A 16,533-nucleotide genomic window follows, 5' to 3' on the forward strand; every position below is an offset into this window, starting at 1 on the left:
CTCTTGTCTGGTACCTAATTTCCATTGACTTTCAGTGGGATTTAGGTGTCTGCACTTTGTGCCTTTAAAAAAATGTCTCCCTAAATGCCTGGGATTGGGATTCTTCCACCCCCCCATCATGATTTTAGAGTATTGTCCAGAAAGAGTGTTTTATTGGTACTGGCCACTTTCAGAAACAGGATATCCATGTTAGATGGAGCACTGTTCTGATCTGATCTGTCAGTTCCTAACTGCTCCTTTCCCATGCTGAAAGAGGGGAATTCAGTCAATAGTACTCCTTCATCCTAAATTTCCCCGTACTGCTCCCCATGATGACCACTTCTCTTAGGAGAAGATGGTGGTTAGATTTCTGACTTGTTCAGTTCTTGGCTTCTCCACTCTTCACCAGTGATGAATTGAACCAACTGGCCTCTTCTGTGGCAAAAGTGAAATTCCATCTCATGCCATGTTTCGCTAGTCCTGCTGGGAACAACTTTTCCATACTGGAGTTTGTACCTCATCTTATTCTCCTTGGCTGAAGCAATGGGTACAGTTTCAGGGTAAAGCAGCGCAAAGGTATTTGTTTAACTAAATACTGTTTGCACAGCACAAACAGTAATGTTTGATGGTAGAACCTGTTCTAGAAGTCCTGCATATTGCTGTTATTCCTTTTCCCTGGCAGTGCGATAATGATTCATGGAGAACGTTACTTACAGGAACAAAGTACAGTCCCACTTGTTGAGCAGTCAGGAATTTATTACGGTGGGGCTCATCATGCTGCTGCCCTAATAGGCTGTCTCAGGGGAACATTCTCCCAGGCTGGGAATGGTGCATTCTGTCTTTGTTTTCCCCACCCTTTCACTGATGCACATGTTGCTGCAGACGCACCTCTGTTGTAATGTCTGCGGAAGAGAAGGCTGTTTTCAAGTAATACCCCTCTCCCCCATCACATCCAGAGCAGAGCTCTCTATCGCGATGAGACACTTCCTCTTCGATTTCCCTCTACAGAGGTGTCATGTTTTAAAGTCACCCACAGCCTCTGTTCAGAAGAAATGGGGAAGTGAGGCAGCCCCCAACATCTCTCCCCCTGCTATATATAGACACAGCATTTCTGAGAGAGGATGGTGGGTGTGCGCTTCCGGAGCTATGTCACACAGTCCCGCTGCAGCAGCAAGTGAAGAGGCAGGACACAGCAAGAGGAAGGAGAGGGGATCAGAAGGGGCAACAAAGGGAAGCCAGTTTTACTAGATGAAACTTATTTAAAAGGTTCAGCCACTTCTGTATGAAAGGCACAGCTTTCTAACCAGCAGAACAGTAGGTAGCCTGCCAGGAGCTGCTTCTCACTCGTAGTAGGACTTTGTACTTCCTCAGCAGTGTTGCATTTTATCTGTTCGGTAATTTTCCTTCCCAAGTGACATCCAGATTTCTACGTGTGTTTTGTGCTCTGCTGGCGGGGAAGAGCTCACAGCACTATACTTCCAGCTTTAAGCCAGGGGTACCACAAAGGGAGTCTTAGGAACATTGGCACTGCCCATCCAGAGGCATTTTCAAGGAGCTTTATGGCTGAGAATGGAGCCTATCACCAGTTGAGTAAGTACGTTCCCCCAGAGGCTAGCACACCCTCTGCTAAGTTGTAATGCAGTAGCATGTCCCGTCATTTGACCCACTGATTCTGGCTTGGAAAGACACCTGATGCCTGTATTATGTATGACATTTACTTCATTCTTCAGGCAGATCTGAGAAAGAAAGGTGTGAGCAACTGGACTAGTAAGTTGGATGGTGCACCAAAGAGTGGTCTTTACATTACAACTGTTGGCATTTCAAAGGCATAATTACAGGGAGGTACAAAATTGAATAAGTAGGTAGGTGAATACTATATATCTGAGGTTCAAGAAGTAGTACACAGATGTTAACAATCATTGGCCGTAGATGCTGAGCAGGTTTTGGGATGACAAACTCAGTGGTAAATAGTTAGCTGGTAAACATACAAATGATTGATTCTATATAGAGAGCTAGGTGTGAAATCATTGTACCTGTGTATAATGCACTTGAGATGTTTGAAACAGCTGTCATATTCCCATGAAAGGCAGAATTGTTGTATTGTGATATTTTATTTTAGTGGTGAGGTTTCGTGTCTTGTATTGTCTTATGTGTTGGGAGTAGTTGGTCTGCTAAGATCCATCTGTCTTCTGAAACTGTCAGTCAGCTTGTGACTTGTTCATATCTCTTATTTCTTGTATTTTGTCTAGCCACAGTATAGTACTCTCATTTGTGAGCAGGAGTGTGACAGTCCATTCCTAACAGTATCGTGATATTGGATCTCATACAGTCTTTTGAGTAAAGTATTATTCATGAATTTATCTGGGCCAAGATGAAGACAGTGGAATTACATGAACGTAACAGATGAAAATTTTGGCCTTTCTGCTCCTTGGAATGTCACATGAGTTTGTGCTCATTTCTTGCTGAATTTGGACACTTCTTGGTAAATGAGACAATCTGGTCCTGACTCTGAGACATTCCATGTCATGAACTGGTTGTTTGGAAATGACAGAATACTGTACTTTCAACAAGAATCCCATTGACCTCACTGGATGAGAGAAACATTGCAAGTTTGAATTTTGTGAACGCATTTTCTAACCCATGTAACACATGGGTTTACAATAAGCCAAAACTTAAGTAAATAACACCTATGATAATTTTATGTGGTACAATTACATTTCATTCTCTCTTAATATTTATCTATTTGTACTCATAAAAGGGAGCTGCTAATAGCACTAAGGAGAACCAGCTATAATGCATGCAAGGGCAGTGGGAGCTTTTGCTAATGTGGGAATGACCCTCTATTCCAATCTTGGTTCCCACACAGCTGTCAGTTCAACTTTATCATGAGCCAAGGCTCACGTACCAGAGTTATGTGCTAGTTTTATGATGGAGACGAACACACACAGAGATATATATGATAAGTAAGGCAACAATTTTGTCATAGAGACCTCTGGGACTTGAGCCTGTGGCGCCTGGAAGCTGCAGAGTCCTCCCCATAGCCCATGGCTGTTGGAAACTGTGGCGGGCCCAGCTCCCAGCCGCAGTGGACGGTGGGGGTGCCCCACAACTCCCAACCACTGCGGGGGTACCCAGCAACTCCCAGCTGCTGCGGGGGGGCAGGGGTGCCCCACAACTCCCAGCCACTATGGCTGATGGGGGTGCCCCGTAGCTCCTGGCTGCCATGGACAGCGGGGCCCCTGGGAACTCCCAGCCACCGCAGGCGGGTGCCATGCAGCTCCCCACGGGTGGTGGGGGTACCCCAGATCTTCAAGCCACCAGAGGCCACTGGGGTGCCCCAAGCTGGGAGCCATGGGCAGTGGGGTGACTCCACAGCTCCAAGCTGGGGACCTCTGGGATGGTGTGGGGACCCTGCAGCTCCACATTTTGTGATGCATATTTTTAGTAAAAGTCACAGATATCTGACAAGCTTCTGTGAATTTTTCTTTATTGCCCGTGACCTGTCCGTGATTTTTACTAAAAATATGTGAGACAAAATCTTAGCCTTAACAATAAGACCTAAGCTAAGATCACCAGACTCATTTGCACTGATGGCCAAAGTGAATTTTGAACCCAGATCTCCTGAGTTGAAAGGCTGGCGACATGACCTTCCTGTACCTAGCATCTTGTTGTCCTCTTCCTCTTCACTTGTAACTCTTCCTCCTCTTAGCCTAGTTGGAATCCTGATGCCAGTTGTAAAAACAGACTGTTCATCACCACTAAAAACAAGTGTGAAGCCTGGCAATGGGCTTTCCGTAATCTCAACAACATTCCCTAGATCAAGTATCTCATGACCTATGTATTACCCAAGGACAACAGCTTCTTTTTATACCTCTGCTTTCCCCACACATGAGTAAAGAGAGTGTCTGTGTCAGCAGCTACATGCTGCATTCAAACAAAAAAGTCCAGTCTTTAAACATGTTTGTATTACAATATCACCCTCATTGTCATTGTCCTCATCATCATGCACAGTAGCGTGGAGGACCTGTAAATTAAAGTACTTACTAAGTGTCAAGCTTTCATCTCTCTGCTTGCTGCTTCTCAAATCCTTTTAAATGCATGCACTAAATTCCTGTGGTAAATTATTAAAATTATTGTGCTATTAACTTGATTTGCATGCTCTGAACTAACACTAATCTTTAGCATGCCAAGATTTGGCTCTGGACCTCCCAATCTTACACTTCCTGTGTCTCCCCAGTTGCTTCTCACCTCTCACCATTTTTACTACAAACCTTCTTACTTTCATCCCCATCTCTCTTGTGTCTCCTCTTTGTTTCTCTCTGCATTCCCCTCTCTCTCACCTTTCCTCCTCCTTCTTCCTCCTTTCTATCTTTTTTTTATCCCTCTTTCTCTTTTCTGTTTTTCTCCATCTCTCTTTCCTCCTGTTTCCCATCCTTCTGTTACAGGAAAGCTGTCACTGGAGGCACCGTTTTAAACAATGGAGGTATAAATGAAGCATTGAAATCCTACATTTTGGATGTTAGATTGGCACCTAATGTGTGTGTATAAAGCAGCTACATACGCACCTAAGATGCCCTGTGAAGATGCCCACATCTGTAAATTCAGATGTATGTCTTCAGACACTCCTGGGGGAATACTGCACTTTAAAAATTCGGCACAAATTTTTAAAATTATGCAAAATTCTGAAAATTTTATTTGTCAAAATTTCAATATATAATCACACCAGTTTCAATTATTTTGGTAATTTATTTCAAAATACTGTCAGCAAGTATGTCTGTAACAATACAGACACACGCAAAAATTCCCCCAGGAGTAGAGAGTTAAAGAAACCCCTACAACAACCCAGTTCCTTTTTCTCTGTCCCCTTCCCCGCAGAGCCCAACCGGGGAGCCAGACACTCACACTCCCTCCCCGCTATAGCGGCTCTCCCAGCCCAGATGCTCAAACCTACCTGCCCTCCCAGTCCAGCCCAGCCATGCCCCCACCCCCGCCCCAGCCCAAATGCTCATGCACACCCCAGCCCAGCCATGGACCCACCCCAGACACTCACACCCCCTCTCCCAGCCCAGACACTCTTATCCTCTATCCCCACAGAGGCCAAGAAGCCAGAGGGAGAAACTGCCTGATGCTGGGTCCCAGGCTTGCACGGAGATTCCTATGCACTGCCCCATCCGTCCTTCAGGGTGTGCTGGGAACTGCAGCTGCTGGGAACCCTCCAGTTCCCCAGGCCTTGTCTTCTATTTGCGAGCTGGGCTCTGCACTGGCCCTAATGGCAGCCAACATCGCTGGAGCCCGTTTCTGTGGGGAAAAAGGGAAATTCTATGCGCACATTAATTTCTGCAAAATTCTGCATTGCGCAGTAGCGCAGAATTCCCCCAGGAGTGATACTTGTCAAGTTGTCTGTCCTGATCACAGTGTTAATCATTCCGTTTTCTCTTAGTATGTATTGAGAAATGCCATGGATAACACTTTCAGAAGAGCCTACGTTAAATCCCACTTTCAAAAATGATGTAGACACATAGGAGCCCAAGTCTCATTGTCTTAGGGCTGGTCTCCACTGAAAATTTACATTGGCATAGCTGTGTCTCAGGGTGTGAAAAATCCACAGATCTAATCCTGGTGTAGACAGTACTAGGTCAATGGAAGAACTCTTCTGTCAGCCTAGCTATTGCGAGCTACAGCCTAGCCACCTCTCTGGGACATGGATTAACTACAGTGATAGGAGAACCCCTCTCACCACTGTAGTGAGTGTGTACCCTGAAGCACTACAGTGGCACAGCTGCATCTATGCCGGTGTAGCATTTTAAGTGCAGACATAGCCTCACAGCATTCAAAATGGGATGTAGATTCCTAAGTCACTCACAGATGCTTTTCAAAATGATTAGCAACTAGTGCTATGGTGGTGGGCGAGATATAAGTATCTGCATAGAAGAGAATACACACAGAAAGGGTGGCAAAAAAGCCTAAGTGTCGCTACCACTCTGTTTGCGAAGGAGGGTTTTTTCCATTTTCTGTGTTTGTATTATTCGTAATAGATGTTGTGCAGGCAAATCTGATTGGATGCTGCCTGTCTGGGCTATCACAATCTGTTGTGGGTTTTGTTATTCAGACAAAATTAGTCATTTTCCTTCCTGTATAAGAACTTGATAAGAATTCTGAAGGGCTAACGCTAATGGACTTGAGGAATGCACAATAGGTTTGCCCTGGACCTCAGATATCTTACCATATGGAGAGAACTGCAGAAAACATGGATCTTAATCTTGTACCGGACTGAAGTCACTGCAACGACATACTAAATATTATTGCACTGATTAGGAGAACACATGACCTCCATAGCAACATCTCATTGGACAAACCAGCATTCTCAGTAAAGGAGCAATTTGCCCTTCCACAAAATAGATTAAAGCTAGGGCTGGGAATCCCCATGCAACCTCAAGTAAAACTAAATGGAATACGCAAGAGTGTGAACTGTTCAGATATTAAGCAAGATTCTCCTGGCTTGCAGAACAATTGCCAGAATTCTGTCTTCGATGCATGTCATCTTTTCTAAATTGTGAGGTGCAAAGCCGCTCCTGAGCACTATGCAATAATGATAATAATTGATCCTTGCTTCGTCCAGGCATGAGTCTTTCACTTTTGGTGGAATGGAGTTTTACGTGGTTCTATTATTAGTTGGGAAAGTAGAACCTTTCGGAGGTTCATTCCAGTTGTTCTCTCCTGTTTAGAACTCCTGACTAGGAACTAATCTCCAGGGATTTATTCCACTATTTTAATATTTTAATATAGGGACAACTTTGTAGATTTCTCCTTTTTATTCTCCTAGGTCTGAATCTCTTGAGGAAGTGATAATAAGTATGAAGAGTGAAGAGGAATTCTTTCTCTCTCCTTTTGCCAGAAGTGAGTTGGGTTTGCTGGCAGAGCATTCTGAACCACAGTTCAGGTGTTTGGTTTGGATTGTCTCTGCCTCTCTTCACTGATGTGTACTGAAAATGATAATTGGTTCCCTTGTGAGCCAAGAGGCAAACTGAATAACGGGTAACTCTTGTGAACTGCAAGTGAAATCAAGTGATGTATGAGCGTGCCTCTCAACTGTCCTCAGTGAGGACTGCGATAGGCTGGGCCTCTCCTTTGGGTCACACTCAGGCAGTTTGAGTCTCCTCCACTTCCAGAGTCCTTTCCCCATTTGGGAACTTTACTCCAAACTCTCTGGCGCTATGGGGATCTCCTGCTTAAGGGGACATTCAGCCTCTGAGTTCCCTGATAAAAGGTCTGATTTGTATATGGCAGTCTGGCACAGATGGATCCGGGTCAGGGTTTACCTTCCACCCCTGCCCTGCAGTTATCAGGTTGTCCTGGATCTAGTAAGTCCCTGTAGGCAGCAGTGGCTTGTCAGCTGTTTCCCTCTCAGCTTCTCTGTTGCAAGAGTCAGCTACTTCTGAGACACAGCAGCTTTCCTCCTGGCTGCTACTTCTTCCTCTGACAAGCTTTCTTTTTTAAGCTTGCTTCCTTCGGCTGGAGCACGCTTGGCAGGTGTGCCAATTTGGTACCATTTGAGCCCAGAGAAGCTCGTTAGCCTTCTCCTGATTGGGATGGGGACATGCCTTATGACAAGGACCCAGCTTTACCTCACTGATCCCCTGAAAATCTAGTAATGATCTCTTTCCCGCTGTAAGTTATTTGACTCAGTAAGAGAAGCAGATAGAAGATATTTATGCTAATTGAAAACTATATTGTGTTTAAAACTTTCTATTCTATTTTTTATGGGTCCGTCATTTTATATCTTCTACATTTTGCTGATGCTGGGGCATTTTGCAAGCTCTCTTATAGATAGAGAGAGGGAGTGCTGATTGAAATGGTTGTTTCAGTGTCCACCCAAACTATATAAAGCAGAAACATAGCTATTTTCAACCCTGATTATCCAGCAGTGCTCTCAGCCTCCTAGAAATATGCTTTGAGGATTTCAGAATCTGAAGTAATAATGCGTAGACTGCATAGACTGTTGGTCCTTCATCAGTTAAGACTGAGTCGATCACAACACGTCTTCCAATCTTCTCTCGCTCTGGCCATCCTTCTTCATGCTTGTCCATATCTCCTTGTTAGGAAATCATCCCACTTCTTTGGAGGCCAACCGCATGACTGTTTCATTTCTCGCAGATACCACTCAGATATAGCTGCAGTCCATCGGTTGTCACTGAGTCGGGCCACATGTCCCACCCACCGCATTTTGCTGAGCCTGCTTTCAACGATGACATCTCGGACTCCAGACTGTAGTAATAATAATTAATACTTCCCTAATACCTACCATCCTGGGATTTCAAAGTGCTTTGCAGTTACTAATGAATCCTGCCTTGTGATGTTGGTATTTATTGCTATCCTGATTATCAGTTGGAGACACTGCAACACAAAGAGACTAAGGTTCAAATTTTCAAAAGCAGGTTCTGATTTTAGGGTTCTCTCCTTTAGGGTATCCATATTTAGACACCTGTCTGGACAAACTTTTCAAATGTGGTTCCCAAAGTTACCAGTAGGTATCTGAATCCATGGGCCTGATTTTCAGTAGTGCAGAACACCCAGAACTCCAGCCAGAATCAGTGCTCAGCACCTCTGAAATTAGACTGTGGGTGTCTAAAGTTCAGCACCCACAATTCAGAGGCCGCTTTTGAAAATTTGGCCTTCAATGACCTACCCAGGCTTTATGAAAAACTTGTGGCAGAGCCAAGAATAAAACCACGTTTCCTGGTTCTTTAAGCAAAAGAAGTGATTTCCCTATCACACTTCACACTCTGATTTTCCTTTAGGAGGAAAAATAGCACTAAATCTTCTCCTTTTATTGTGTTTTGTTGTTGTTTTTGTTGGATGTTGCTGTGATACTGCAAAGCTGCATCTATCCAAAGAGAGGGCTTATGAAAAAAAGCTCTGTGCTGCCATTATTATTATGATTAAGGCTATGTTTTTGTCTAGGGTATTTTTAGTAAAAATCATGGACAGGTCACAGGCAATAAAGAAAAATTCATGGCCCGTGACCTGTCCATGACTTGTAATATATACCCCTGACAAAATCTTGGGGGTGGGGGAGAGGACTAGGGGTGCCATGGATACTCGAGGGGGAGGTTACCGGGGGACACTGTGGGTGCTGGGGAGGGTGGACTGGGGGCACTGTGGGTCCTGGGGGTGTACACGGGGGGCTGCCACGGGTGCTGGTGGGGCGGACTGGGGGCTGCCATGGGTGCTGGGAGGTGTGGGTAGTGGCGTGTGGTGCAGGACCCTGCTGGTGCTGGGGGGTTGGCAGGCTCCCTACCTGGCTCTATGCCTCCACAGAAGCACTGACATCCTTGTCCCTTAGCTCCTAGGTCTAGGTGCAGCCAGCCAGCTCCTCACACTGCATTCACTCCGAACTCCAGCTCCACAGCTCCCATTGGCCGTGGGCAGTGTTGGTGGCCAATGGGAGCTGCAGGGGTTGTGCTTGCAGGCACAGGCAGCACGCAGAGCCCCTGGCTACACCTCTGCCTAGGAGCTGGACATACTAGCTGCTTCTGGAGACCCCCCCCTCCAAAAGTAAGTGCCACCCACGGCCCTCACCCTCTCCTGTGCCCCAACCCCCAGCCCTGAGCCCCCTCCCACACCCAAACTCCTGCTGCTGAGGGGGGCACATTGACCTGAGACTGCCCCAGCAGGAGCCAGTGTGGCTGACCCAAGAGCTGCCTGAGCTGCTCAGGCAGCCCCCGGGCCAGTCACACTGGCCGCTGCAGAAGTCACTGAGGTCCTGGAAAGTCACGGAATCTGTGACTTCTGTGACCTCCATGACAAACTCGCAGCCTTAATTATGATTTATTGTATTAGGTGCTCTACGAACACATGGTTGGAAGGCACTTCCTGTCCCTTGTGTGCTAGAGAAACATACAAAGGAAGAGAATGAGCTACAGCATACACTCAAAGCGTTGCTGATGATAATAGACACACAGCTTGCAGGTTCCAGCTTTAAAATGTTATCTTTCTTATGTAACCCTTTTCTTTTTTATAAATATTATTTAAAACCTTGCTTTTATTTCATCTATTTAGCATCAAACACTAGCCCACCGCCCCAGCCCACCCCCGTTTGAATATTAACATGTAGTTAACACGAGAATTTTCTGTGTTGTGGTTTCTTTTTAACTGCCACCACACTATGAACATCTGTGAACAAAATGCGGAAGTGCAAGGGACCCAGATAATTCACCACTTCCAGAATAAACTTCCTCCTCCTCCTCCTCTTCCTCCTCACTTGCACGGCACCCTGTGTTTTTTCATGTCTCAGGAAGGAGCAACCAAGTGATCCACAGAGATTGCTGAACACTGTGCTCCCACCCTGTTCTAGAGAGCAGGGTTTGGTTCTGGTTATCTCAGGACTGATAGAGTGGCAAGAATTCAGAGGAAGGGGTAATAGAAACGATTAAGGGGCTGGAGGGATTAACTTCTGCACCATCATGGCGTTGAATAGAAGTCTGGCTGTGGGAGCTTTTCCACAACATTTTATCAATGCTCGCTTGAATTGCAGAATAACAACTCCTCCATCCCCAGGATTTTTCCCTTGCTTGTCCTGCCTTTGGACTTCCACCTAACCAAGAGACCCCAAGAGTCAAAGCTAAACTCGTTCACTGGATGTTGTTAGAATAATAATAAACCCCAAGAATTTTATCTGTCTAAAAATGAAGCTTTCGATCTGACCTGGAGATGAGTGCTTTATGGAACCTTAGCTCTGAAGCCTGGGAGGTTTTTTCCCTTGATCAGTGGAGAGCAGTCCCTGGCATATGAAAGTATGAAGGCTGAGAGAGACCAGAGAAGAGCTTTAACTGTGAGGTGATTCGTTCAGTCAAAAATTATAACAAAAAGAAAAAAATAGCAAATACATAGGAAGGTGCATTTGTGTGAAACAGCCAGGAGAAGGCCAGTCCCCGAGATTCTCTCTTTTATTCTTCTGAATCCACGAAGACCTTTGAAATAGTTAGGACTAGCTGGAGGTTATTATTGGATTAAGATTTCCTACTGTTAAAGAATATCTTGTATACTAAACACTGAAAGGAACAGCGGGAGAACAATTCCTGAACTGCTGTGAGCAGTCTTATTTCTTTATGGCCAAATCACGGTTCAAGTCAGCCCAAGTTTGTGTATTTGCACCTGTGCTTTGTGATGGATGCCAAAGTGTTTCCATGGTACTTAATAGTCTCTGAAGGTGTCAGGTTACAACTCAAGACGTGCTGGAATTGGATGCTAGAGAATGCTTAGAAAGATCAGATGAAATAAATGGTTACATATTTTTACACGTTTCAAGCACATCGAAATCTGTCATTTTTAATTGGTTTTTATTTTAAGTGAAAACAGCTTTTCTGCAAAGGTGTCAGAGGAAGGAAGGGTAGAGGCAAGGAATAATGCACTTCAGACATGCAGGAAGTGTGTGCTGCTTGAAATCTCTTCTCCATTTAAAATGCTTAGTCACTAATGCAGTGAATTTGTTAGTTTTCACTGGAGTTCAGCTGACCTCCTCTGTTTCCTGACCAGAGCACCAAGGCTCCAGCCACTCACTAGTATTTAAGTCATTATAGAGTATTAGGTTAAACAGTAAGTAAAATAGACATTTGGTGCTGTCATAGAACCACCTTCAGTTTTTCCAGTGAACAGCTGGAGTAATTCTATGGAAGACAATGGAGTTACTCCAGGCTCACACTCTTGTAAATAAGAACAGAATCAGACCCAAGGAATCCCGCAATGGCAAAACCCTGAGCTCCTGAAGGGAAGAGAGTGCTGTATTTTACTCACTAAAGCCCCTCTAATAGACCAAACAGCAGCTCTGATAGGAGTCAAGGGCGTCTGTCATGCTGGACTTTAAAGGTGAGAGATGTAAAGAAAGAGGCAAAAGGCTCTTGAATGGAGACAGAGGACCACTCTTCTAGGATTTTTTTGATGGCTTGTGCTTGTGTAGTAAATCCTTGTTTTATAATGAAGTTCTTATATTCCTAAATGTGGGGGATCTTGATGGGTTTTTTTTTAAATTCCTATGAAAATGTTTCTGCAATAGAGTGGTGTTGCTGAGTGAACTCTGCTCTTTGAATCATCTCATGGAGGGATCCCTCAGTGATGTCCCAAGGGAGCACTGGCAAAGAATGTAACAGTTCCTGATTCCGCAGAGCAGGCTAGAAGAGATTCTGGGGTGTTGTGAACTCGAGGAGAGTTTATATTGCTCCCCTTGAGGCCCAGCTCTGAGCTTATTGTGAACCTATCAAAAATCAAAGAATCTGGGGCACTAGGCTTTTGGATGCAAAAGACTATCCCTGGGTGGATATAAGGGTGATTTTTAATTTCTCTGTGATCTTTAGGTCCAAGCTTTGGTCCACATTTGGTCCATCCTCTCAAGGAAAAGGGTTTGACATTTAGCTTTAAAAGAATGAAAGCTAAGATACTCTTAGGCCTTGTGTGCGTAGAATAACTGTAGGGGTTTTTGAGGGAAAGGGAGGGGACGGAACTGCCGTGCACACACACACACTTTTTTTTTTTTTTTAATTCTCTGGCATCGTATCCCACACTTATTATTCTGCTTCGGAAGTGAACTACCACTATTACAGAATGAGTTTTTCAGTGTAAGGTTCCTGTGGACACGTCTGTATTTTGGATGAACTGTTTCACTTCTGGCAGTCCTCCCACTGCTGTCGAAATTGCATAGCTTCACATCTGGATTGTGTCTCCTCTTGCGTGCCCTTTACCGCTTTGGGGTCGTTTTCACTGGATGTCATCTTTTCTTTTAAATGCCAGCACTCAGGCAAGTGCATTCCTTTGCAATTCCTGCTGGGGTGAGTTCACAGACTTGGTGCTGCATACCCAATATAGCAGCCATGCCCTGTGCTTCCTCATGCTCTGAGCTGGCAGGTCTGGACTTTCTTGCCCTCTGGCAAGAACAGATCATCCAGGCCCATCTGAACAGCAATCACTAGATGCAAGGAGAAACAAATGGAGGAGAAAGGGTAGTTCTGGGACATCAGGCCAGCGTTGCTACAAAACAAAGGAGCTCTGGCAAGAGACAAGAACAGGACCTCCGGTAATGACCCCACTATCTGTTCATGCTATGAGGAGCTGGACTGGATTTTTGCAAGGGAGATCACCACCAAACCCCAGCATGGGGAGCAAGGCCTTGGACAGCACTGAAACAACTGCCAAAGGCACCCAAGTGACCACAGATGGCGTCAACAAAGCAGTGTACAGACTCCTTCACTATAGTTATTCTGCATTAGTTCTAGCAGTAAAACATATTCAGAAAAATCTTCCTCACATAGACAAGGCGTCAAATTTCTAGTTCCCCCAAATTTGAAAGTGTTTTCAGCCCCAGGCTTCATAGACCTAGAGGCTGGCTCAGCCCAGTGTTTGCCAGGCAGTTTTGCAGTTGCTGAAACTGGAGACTGAGGAAGTCATAACACATTGAAGAGAACTCTTCTGGCCCAAGGAAAATAGTTTATTGCTGTTGAGCTAATTAGTTACTGATTAAAAGTCAGTTACTAAGAGAAGTCTCATAAAGCAGAACTCTGTTCTCAGACCTGGAGAACAGCACATTGTTTTTAGATCACATCCTTTTAAAAGCTTCAATATTTGGCTTAAGGAAGCCTCCTGGGTTGAGCCCCTAGCCTCCTTTTGTCCCTGGTTGGGCTCTCCCAGGCACTACTGTGATATAACAATAGGAGGCTGCTTTTAACATCTTGAAGACAGGCTGAGTCCAGCCAGCGAGAATGGCTAACTCTGACTTGATTGCTAAGCTTACTGTGCATTATAGAAACATTTAAAATTCAGTGTACCTAGTGTTTCTGTCTGATGCCGGGGAGATTTCTTTTGTTGTGTGCTGACTTACTTCGCTACATGTTTTCTCACCTAATTGTTGCCTGCCCTGTAACCTTCCCGGGTGAGCTGGTCACCAAGAAAAAGTTGGCAGGAGACTGTTTAGCAACAGCTCAAATATTACATGACCACATTTTGCATGAGTCAAGAATATTTTCATGCTCCGATGGTGTCACTCACATTTAAACCCACTCATACACACACAGACAGACACCAGTATGCACACAGGTACTTACGTTCATGCCCAGGCACTGATTCACAGACATCCACCATGTACTGTACATGCATACATCTACTCTTGGAAATTCAGATGCATTCACTTACACGTATAGCGGCACATTGCACATACACCTGAAAGAGTACATGCTCGCATAGAATATCAGGGTTGGAAGAGACCTCAGGAGGTCATCTAGTCCAATCCTCTAGTCAAAGCAGGGCCAATCCCCAGGCAGATTTTTGCTTCAGATCCTTAGATGGCCCTCTCAAGGAATGAACTCATAATCCTGGGTTTAGTAGGCCAATGCTCAAACCACACATCTGTAAAGCTGAGATAAACCTGTGTGGGAGGGGAGAGAGTAATACCCCATAGTAGTTTAGTGACTGCATGTCTTTGTGCTGCTGAGCACTGCAAATTCAGACCCCTTTCTTCCATTACACATCCTGCAGCACAGTAACCATTCAGAAGAGGAATTCTCTGACTTTTAGGGACCATCATAGAGTTAACTGGGCTGCAGAATCATCACTTGAGCAATAAGCAATTGTTCACAGTCTAGCGAGAACCTCTCTAAGCTGTCACTTCTCAGATGAGCTGAAGACAGGTTGCACTTCAGCACAAACAGTTTTAATATAGGGCAATATCAACATTCCTGAGAGCTGCAGCCGAGTTCATCGCATGTGACAGGGCAGCTCAGAATGGTAAACAGGATTGAAACCCTCCTGAGTCGAGGTGCTTCGTATTTATTTGCTGATTTGTTTCTCTTGCTAAGGAGCAGAGCCAGAAATGGATGACTGCCTAGAGATGCTGAAAGATGAGGAGGAAGCCCTGTGGGAGAATGTAGAATGCAATCGGCACATGCTGAGCCGGTACATCAATCCAGCCAAGTTGACCCCATATCTGCGTCAGTGTAAAGTCATTGACGAGCAAGATGAGGACGAGGTGCTCAACTCGCATATGCTGCTCTCCAAAATTAACCGAGCAGGTAATTCTTTCCTGAGCAGCCAAGACTGCACCAGTTTATGTGCTGCATTCCCAGGATTGGGTTGACCTGACCCCAGCATTGAATTAAAATCTATGAAAGGCTCTCTGTTCCCTTTAAGTTAGCTTTTTGGGAAAAATTGGATGTTCACGAAAATGAAGAGCTGTTTGATAATAGTGACTATGGCCAAGTCTGTGTTGTACAGGATGATGCTCACCAAGTTTTTATTCCTACATTTGCCAGTACATTTCAGTTATGATAGGCAGCAACCACTGCTCTTTCACGCCTGGTGCCCAGATATCTCTGTCAATTGGGGCTGGTCATCAGCACACCTTTGATCTGAGCATCACTTTTGGTGGAAAGGTTTGCAGTTCTGGCGTTTCAGTACTGTACAGCATGGTTGTGTTGAATACCACTGTCTTTCGAAGGCTCAAATCCAAATGCTACCTTCCCTACCCCGTTCCTTCAGAGTAACAGCCCACACAAACATGGAGAATACTTGGCATAGCTTCATGAGATCAGCTGCATGCTGTGTGACAAAACTGGCTTTTCCACAGTGTATTTATGTGCCAGCGACTGTTAAATCTGAAGCGGGGTTGGCTTCAGGGTTACAATGTCTGATTATCCTGTTCTCAGTACTCCTGTGTCCTCTCTCATTGCACGATTTTGGGGTTGCCTGTAGGCCGGCTGCTGGACATCCTTCATACCAAGGGGCAAAGGGGCTATGTCGTTTTCTTAGAGAGCCTGGAGTTTTACTATCCTGAACTCTACAAACTGGTGACAGGGAAGGAGCCCACACGGAGATTTTCTACCATTGTCGGTGAGTAGGATCAGACCCTGAGGAAATAAAGCCTGGAGTCAAGACACGAGATAAGACTGATTTTTTTTTTTCAGATGAGACGTGTTAATGAGGTGTAGCGATGGGTAGTAGCTCATTCCCACTTCTCACTCTCTGGTCTGGTACGGCCTAGCATTGACTAAGCTGTTGGTGAAAGCTACAACCCTGGTTGTTGGAGTGAAGCTGAAGAGCTTCAGCAGGAGTGCTACCCAGTCTGCCTCCATTTCTAGAATGGCAGTCACTACAAGATGCCTCACGGAAAGATATTAGGGACCAGAATCTCATGTCAGTGACACTGCTGTGAGTCTGGAGTAGCTCTGTTGAAATAGACAGAGGTACTCCGTATTTGCACCAGGGTAACTGAGGTCAGAATCAGGTCCAGTGGGTGTACAAGAACCTGCTCCACCAACTCCAAAAACAGGTGCAGGAATATGTGTGTATTCACCATTGTAGTATATATGCCTCTGTATGAGAATGTGTGTGAAGACTGAGTAGATGAGTTTGAGTGTACATATGCAGCTGTATATGCTGTCTGTGTGTACTCTGAACATGTACATGAATGAATATAAGTATATGTATGTGTCTGTGTATAGTGACTCTATATATGATGGGGTGCATATATGTATGATTGTACTGTCTATGTATGGTATTTGTGTGCCTGCTAGT

The 16,533-nt window shown here is 45.0% G+C and overlaps 1 protein-coding gene across 1 annotated transcript in view; it reads left to right on the plus strand.

Moving 5' to 3' along the window:
• CARD11 (caspase recruitment domain family member 11) overlaps positions 1–16,533 on the plus strand; it is a 70,612-nt gene that overhangs the window by 18,899 nt on the left and 35,180 nt on the right. The window contains exons 2-3 of the mRNA XM_050966281.1: positions 14,820–15,032; positions 15,712–15,849. Of these exons, the coding sequence (XP_050822238.1) occupies positions 14,820–15,032; positions 15,712–15,849 (351 nt within the window). The remainder of the gene's footprint in view (positions 1–14,819; positions 15,033–15,711; positions 15,850–16,533) is intronic.

The sequence above is a fragment of the Gopherus flavomarginatus genome, chromosome 9 (assembly GCF_025201925.1).
Source record: "Gopherus flavomarginatus isolate rGopFla2 chromosome 9, rGopFla2.mat.asm, whole genome shotgun sequence".
Lineage (NCBI taxonomy): Eukaryota > Metazoa > Chordata > Testudines > Testudinidae > Gopherus > Gopherus flavomarginatus.